This window comes from Macrobrachium nipponense, chromosome 5 (assembly GCF_015104395.2).
Source record: "Macrobrachium nipponense isolate FS-2020 chromosome 5, ASM1510439v2, whole genome shotgun sequence".
In the NCBI taxonomy this organism is placed as follows: Eukaryota; Metazoa; Arthropoda; class Malacostraca; order Decapoda; family Palaemonidae; genus Macrobrachium; species Macrobrachium nipponense.
In genome coordinates this window covers 118,792,618-118,800,117 of record NC_061107.1, presented here as the reverse complement: position 1 = coordinate 118,800,117, position 7,500 = coordinate 118,792,618, and the positions used below count along the sequence as shown (strand labels likewise).

General features: G+C 30.7%; 1 protein-coding gene across 3 annotated transcripts in view; it reads left to right on the top strand.

The window, feature by feature from the left end:
• LOC135215611 (uncharacterized) overlaps positions 1-7,500 on the top strand; it is a 238,567-nt gene that overhangs the window by 133,941 nt on the left and 97,126 nt on the right. For 2 of the 3 annotated variants that reach the window (XM_064250509.1, XM_064250508.1), the window contains exon 5: positions 7,401-7,415. The exons of the other annotated variant lie outside the window; for it this stretch is intronic. In XM_064250509.1, the coding sequence (XP_064106579.1) occupies positions 7,401-7,415 (15 nt within the window). The remainder of the gene's footprint in view (positions 1-7,400; positions 7,416-7,500) is intronic. 3 annotated transcript variants of the gene reach the window in all.

The window sequence follows — 7,500 nt, the reverse complement described above, 5'->3', positions numbered from 1 at the left end:
CAACTGCCTAACTCGGCCGGCAATGGTTGTTAGAATTAACTTCATCGTAGCAGATGAAGTAATTACATTTCGGTTATGAGTTAGAATCCTTACATTAATTTCAGAATTTCTTCACACACACACACACGCACATACACACACACACACACACACACACTCACACACACGCACACACACACACATATATATATATATATATATATATATATATATATATATATATATATATATATATATATATATATATATATATATATATATATATATATATATATATATATATATATATAGATAGATAGATAGATAGATAGATATATATATGTGTGTGTGTGTGTGTGAGGAAATTCTGACGCCAATGTAAGGATTCTAACTCTCACCCGAAATACAATAATAAGATTAACGTAAACCTCTTGCCCTCAAAGATGTTAACCTCATCGGGTCAGGATTTCTTAATATGGTTCTTCTTTTGTGTCTTAGGCTAAGTAGTGACAAGGTTATTCAAGAAACGTGAGGTTTGGTGATAAAAGACATAATACCATGATCAGATATCCGGACAATGCCAATCACAGAATTTATACTCGGCTCTATAGTATAACACGTTCTTTAAAATGTCACTTCTATTCCATTTGTTCATGGAAATAACCGCAATGCGATAGATTGCTCCCTGTTAAGTCTCTATTTACCAGCATTTATATACCTGTGTTTGCATTCCACTCAAGCTGATCGATAGATCCTTTGTTAGAGTCCATTGTTCTCTCGTTGTTTGCAGATCTAAGAGGTAATTAGGACTTGAGTGATTGAAGTTTGCACGTTGTTGGAAAAAGAAAAAGCGTGAAGCATTTAGTAGAAACATGCGAGGTTAAGAATAAACGTATATGCCAGGTAAACCGTGATTAGTCTTAAAATCATGTGCTATCTTATTTTTATTTGTTTACTTATTTACTGAATTAGCATAGATAATTTTTTCCCTCCCGTAATTTTTAAAAGTTTATTTATATGTTCATTAGTCTTTTGTTTGTTTATCCTTTTTTATCTGCTGCTGTGTGCCACGTTTCATCTGCTTATTAATTATGTTCATTTAGAATGGGTCTTAAGAATTCTAGTGACATTATTAACTCAGTAGAAGCGCTATTCACTTAGAGGATTTTTATTCTGATAAATATCATATCATCCTGATAGTCCAACAGTTACTTTTTATTAAATTAAATGAGACCTTTGTAAGTAGAACAGTTAACTCTAGTGTAGTATGACATTGTCAGTGAATATCTTCCTTGGAGTAATATTTCCTTTGGAACTGATAAGGTGCGCCCCTCCAAAATAAAATAAATAAGTAAAACAATTCTGTAATTATAAATTTTAAGTTCGGTAAACCTACTAAGAGAAGAAAGTACATTTATGAGGCAGTTGAAGATTTTCTCATTGGGCTATAGATTTAAATAGGTATAATAAGGTGCTTAGCCTTTTTAGGTATGACACAGTGTAGGTCAACTCTCATGGAGGAAAGCTTATATGTAAATTGATAATCACATTTATAAAATGTTAAGATAAGCATTTCTTGGATCCGTAAAGTTCATAGAATATTATGGATGAATAATTTTTCTTTGTGTTAGGTCATTTTTCTCTTACATTTCTTCTTCTATGCAATCGCCAACCCCACTTTACTTATTCAAAAAAATCTTCGCTCATCCATCACTTCAAATTTAACATAATACGCCACAATGATATTCGCCTTAATTGAAATTAACTATAAAGGTCGTGTAGCTTCCTTGAATCTCCCTCTTTTTCGGTTACTATAAAAATTAAATCACTTCCATTGATCACCTTTTTTGTCGTTGCTAATATTCTTTGTTTCTTCTTTATGACTTCCATTTGCCATGATGACGTTACTCACACACTAGTTTATTTCGCTGTAACTCATAAAAATGAATTTATCCTCATTACTGATTATCTTAAGCAATTTTTTTATTTTTCTTCTCCGTATTTTTTATCTCCTTGATATGGTGTTTCGATAAAGAATACCCTTTAGTTGTTGCTAAGCCACTGATCACTATGTGACTTCATGTTTCCAGTAAATAGCATCTTGTTTACCGGGAAGGAATGTCTGAGGGGTATAGAAAAAATGCAAATAAATACATAGAAAATATTTTGTCTCTCGAAAACATTGTTTATTTCAAGTCTTTCTAATAATTACAGATGCCAGTTTTTCGTTACTATTTTTCTTGAAAATAATCTGTAAATCGTACCTATTTTTTTCAGAACAAAGTTAGATATACATCCAATGTTGTCTATTTTTTTTAAACATTAAAAGTCAATCTAAATTGAATAAAAGAAATGCGTCCCAAAATGGGTTAATGCATTGATGATAAAGTACAAATATCAAACCAGATCAGCAATACGTTAACTTGACACTTCGTTTAATTGAGAAATTTTAGAAAGACTAACTCTAAAACTGTTCAAAGCCCAATTAGCAGATCATATTTGATTCATTGGCTTAAGTTTACACACAGCATCAATTTCGTTGAATTACTTTATAACACAGTTTCATTTAATTGTGATATTCATGACCTGTGTCCTGATAGTTTTAAAGAAACCATGAAATTAAGAAGAAATTACTTTAAGAAATATTAACAAGTATCTCTTAAGGGGGAGAAGGTATTTCGTGTGTTTTCTGTCTATCGTTGTATCCTAATATTGTTTTCATTGCGATCATTACTTTTTCAATATTCAGCTTCTAAAAAAGTTTAGACTAAACTGATCAAGTAAGGCACTAAAAATAGTGATGTTGGACTCTCCAATCAAACCTTTCCTGCTTTTTCACAAATTTCGCTCTCTCGGTTTTTTTTTATGCACATATACGTACTATGTTGCAAAAAAGCCTTATTTTATACCAGATGTCTACGGTAATGTCTTATTTACATTCAACTATGGCTCACACACACACACACACACACACACACACACACACCACACACACACACACACACACACACACACACACACACCACACACATATATATATTATATAATATATATATATATATATGTGTGTGTGTGTGTGTGTGCGTAAACATACATATATACGTTTATTACAGATATAATTTTTATGAGTAAAGGAAGGTAGGTTTTCCAATACAAGGCCATCCAAAAAAACATATCTCTAGATGGTAATCGCAGAAAACAAATACATCACAATTCCATTAACTGACCGAGGAAAAGGAAGGTTGAGTAATTGTATTACACTAAAACTGCAATTATTGCAACTGGAAAAACAGGTGTCATACAAAAAGCGGTAAAGACATATTAACCTTATGGATCCATAATATTTGGATATGGATGAACAAGTCAGAAACTTTTGATATCTAATGAGACATTGGAAACAAAGAGAGCAGACAGAAGCAGAATTTAATAAAAAAAAAAAAAATGTGAATGAGATGAATGAAATTCACATATTAGAACAAGCTAAGGTGTCCAGTCTAGATGGTGAAGCTAAACGTTGTGCAAGAAGCGATATGAAAGAATATTATCTCGAAAAATTTACATACAAGGTGGGAAAGCCATACATTCAGTTATTGATGATAGGGTCGCCAAAAGAATTATTAATGAAAACTATGGGCGTAAAGTAAAGCAGGCAAAGAAAGCCTCTCAAATTGAAAAATGGGTTAATAATGATACCAGAGTAAGAAAGACTGTGCGTTACAGAATATTTTTGTGTGGTCAGGAATAGAATTATTTGACTCATATAACAGAAACTACATGAAATTGTGGTGTACTTAAGGAACTAATGGTTTTGAAGTGAATAATGCAGAGATGATTTTGTTGAACAATGAAATGATACCACATTTACTAACTAAACTGTCTTACAGAATGTAAAATGGTAAATCGCGGTCAGATGATCGGAATTGGAATTCATAGCAAAGATACTAAAGAAAGGTGGTTTGGAAAAATGCGGTAACTACTAGACACTGTAGTTGCATCTATTTTTATGACTGAAAAATTCAGTATCTTTTTTTTAGATATGTTTACGTCATCCACTTCATGACTTCATAGTACTTATTTCACTGCAATAACATTTCAAGCGTTCATAATTTAATAGAGTCGATACTTGACCGTAGAGAGTCTTTCATAAATGACAAAAATAATTATAGTTTACCAAGAGTTTGCTGGTAATCTAATAAAGCAGGTGAATTTTATCTTTTGACTGATGTCAAGAATAATTCAAAAAGTATGAATAAATCCGCCCTAAATAATGAGTCGTAATTTTTTAAGGAAATCATAATCAAGGGTTGGTTCCTTTGTAAATGATATATTTCAATTATCCGTTCTGAATTCTGAATTTGAACATTTTGGCAGCAAAATATTTTGAACCTGATGTAATTATGTATTGCCAAATTAATAACTGTGAAACTATAAATTTCATCAGCTAGAATATGTTTCTGATGTTATACCTGAAAATTATTATTTAAAATGTTAGAGTTTCCCTTTCCTTTGTGGCGTTGGTGTTTTAAGCCTTTCTTAAGCTTTTATACTGAAAGTATGGGACTGGAGATAAACAGAATGTGCAAACCACCATAATATTTACAAAGCTTCAGAAAAGTTTATTTTATTGTAAGGTGTACTGATAACTTAATTTTTTCAATGAATTTCTGTTTCATTTTAAATCATAATGAATCTAGAGCCATGTGGAAACCTCCTTCAGAAACATAATGAATTACTTCAATATTTTTCTAGAATCAGAAATGAAGAGGCATGGATGTCTGATATAAACTATCTTTTATCATTTCTATGATCAGTTTTCTGCACATTTTATTCAACATTATCTTTTTGAATTTCATTGGCTTTACAGACGCTGAACATATCCACTTTGCATGCAAAAACTTTTCATTAATGCATCGAAAATCAGACACTGCAGAAAAATGCAGATCTTTTTCCTTATCCATATCTTCCGTGATGTCATTTATGCTTAGAAAATGTGCACTTTGCAACATCATACTCAAGAAAAAAGAATTCATTTTCTGCATACGAATTCCACAGAGTGAAAAATAAAGAATACGGGTATTAACGGATTATTCATTATCTTATAAGATTATTACGCATAATATTGCGAGTGTTATTCATAATAAATGTTATTTTAATAAACGAACTACTGCCAGTTGTTTATATGAGGATAATTTACCTTAAGTATAAGAAGAGTTGGTGAATGGATAGAATGTAAGCCTCCGACTATTCACAAACAAAAGATTGCTTTATTTCTTTGCTATAGTTTCTGCATATACTTAAGGTTACTTTATTCAAAATATTTTCAGTTCCTCTTTCAAAAGAATTCAGTGTGTGAACTCAGCATTGTAACTGCAACGCCACTTAGGAAAGGGAAACTCTAATATTTTGAATAATAATTTCCAGGTATAACATCAAAAACATATTTTAGCTGATGAACTTTATAGTTCTAATTTGGCAATAAATAATTACATCAGGTTCAAAATATTTTGCTGCCGAAATGTTAAAATTCAGAATTCAGAACGGCTAGTTGAAATATATCATTTACAAAGGAACCAACCCTTGATTATGATTTCCTTAAAAAATGACGACTCTTTATTTAGGGTGGATTTATTCTTACTTTTTGAATTATTCTTGACATCAGTCAGAAGATAAAATTCACCTACTTTATTAGATTACCACTGAACTCTTGGTAAACTATAATTATTTCTGTCATTTATGAAAGACTCTCTACGGTCAAGTATCGACTGTATTAAATTATGAACGCTTGAAATGTTATCACAGTGAAATAAGTACTATGAAGTCATGAAGTGGATGACGTAAACCTAACGTGACATTTTAGAATTTAGATAATCCTTATTTCACGAAAATAAGGTTACAAAATGCCAGAGAGATATTTTCTCGCCATCGAAGAATTTCGTGCTCTTATCTAATCGATCCACTGACATTTGAATTAGATCCGGTCGTTGTCACGCAATTCGCTTTTGCTCTGGGGCTACGAAACGTTAGTTCTCTTTTGGTCAGATCTTACACCATCAATTTAACTTTATTATTTCTCTTAAACTAAGTTGTGATTTTATTTTATTTTTCTATTTCTGATAAATTTGCTGATGGGAAAAAGAAAGTTTTTATCTTTCCAGAAAATCATTCCAGAATCTGAAAGATACTCTGTCTAATATGCAAGTAACTCTTAAAAAGTTGGTGTTAAAATTGTGCATTCTAAGAGCTATAATCTTGCATATTTCGTACAAAAATCAGTAATTGCTAAAAGAGAGACGTGGTTAGAAAATAGAGTTTTTTTCTTTTTTTTTACCGAAATATACATAAAGATCCGGTATGTATACATTACAACTTATGTCACCACACGTATTCTTATTAATCGATAACTGGCAAAATTATAAAGATAACTTTACTGGAAATCCGGAATTTTTTGTGAATATGTGATATTTAAGTTTATTTTACATTATCATTACTGCTCTTCAGTCATTTGTTTAATGGTAAAATATAAACAGAGCGGCTGACAGAACCATATTCTGATTTTTTGTTGCCTTTATATTATAGATACACTCAAGGGTAGTTTAAAGTCTTCGAATTCGCCCAGAACAAGGCAACAATTGGAATCATAGATTATCAACAAGAATTGAACTACATATAGCTTTTGTCGATGACATATTACTTTTGACACTTGTACCTAAAGCATCAGTATTGTCGTCAATTTGGCAAGTGACAATACGTTAAAGATTGCTGGTTACGTAAACATTTGAATGATATATTACGCGCACTAGAAAGCTTCACTTTCTTATTTGAAACTGGTTTACTTAAGCTAGAAAGACCACTATCTATTTTCACTTTAAATTCTAGGGTAATAGCCTCAACAACAATTGCATTGGTATTTACTCCAAATTTCGAATCAACTGCAACTATCGGCAGTTCAGCAATTTTCAGCGATAATAAGTTGAAAATTACTTAATCAGTCTTGAATAATACAATAGATATCTCATATGCAATCACGAGAGTATTATTCTTTAGAAATAAATTAATTATATTGAATACCTAACTTGTTCTGAGCGAATGCAACCTTAAATCTCAATACATACATACACAAACACACACACACACACACACACACACACATATATATATATATATATATATATATATATATATATATATATATATATATATATATATATATATATATATATATATATATATATATATATATATATATATAAACATATCACCTTATAAATACCACTGTGTTAAAAAGTAGTTGAGGAATGAATGTTTGTTCTTAACATATCTGACAATTTCACAAAATTAACAACTGTACTTTTTCATGTTTTTGCTTTAATATATGTAGTACCACTACAAGAAGGAAATTAACTTAAACTTTCTGTTTTCAGGTACGTACACACTAGGTGAGGAATGCTGGTTCAACATGAGAGGTGAGGTAGTTCAATATTTTTTAAATGTTTATATACTTCCATATTTATTGATTCAAAC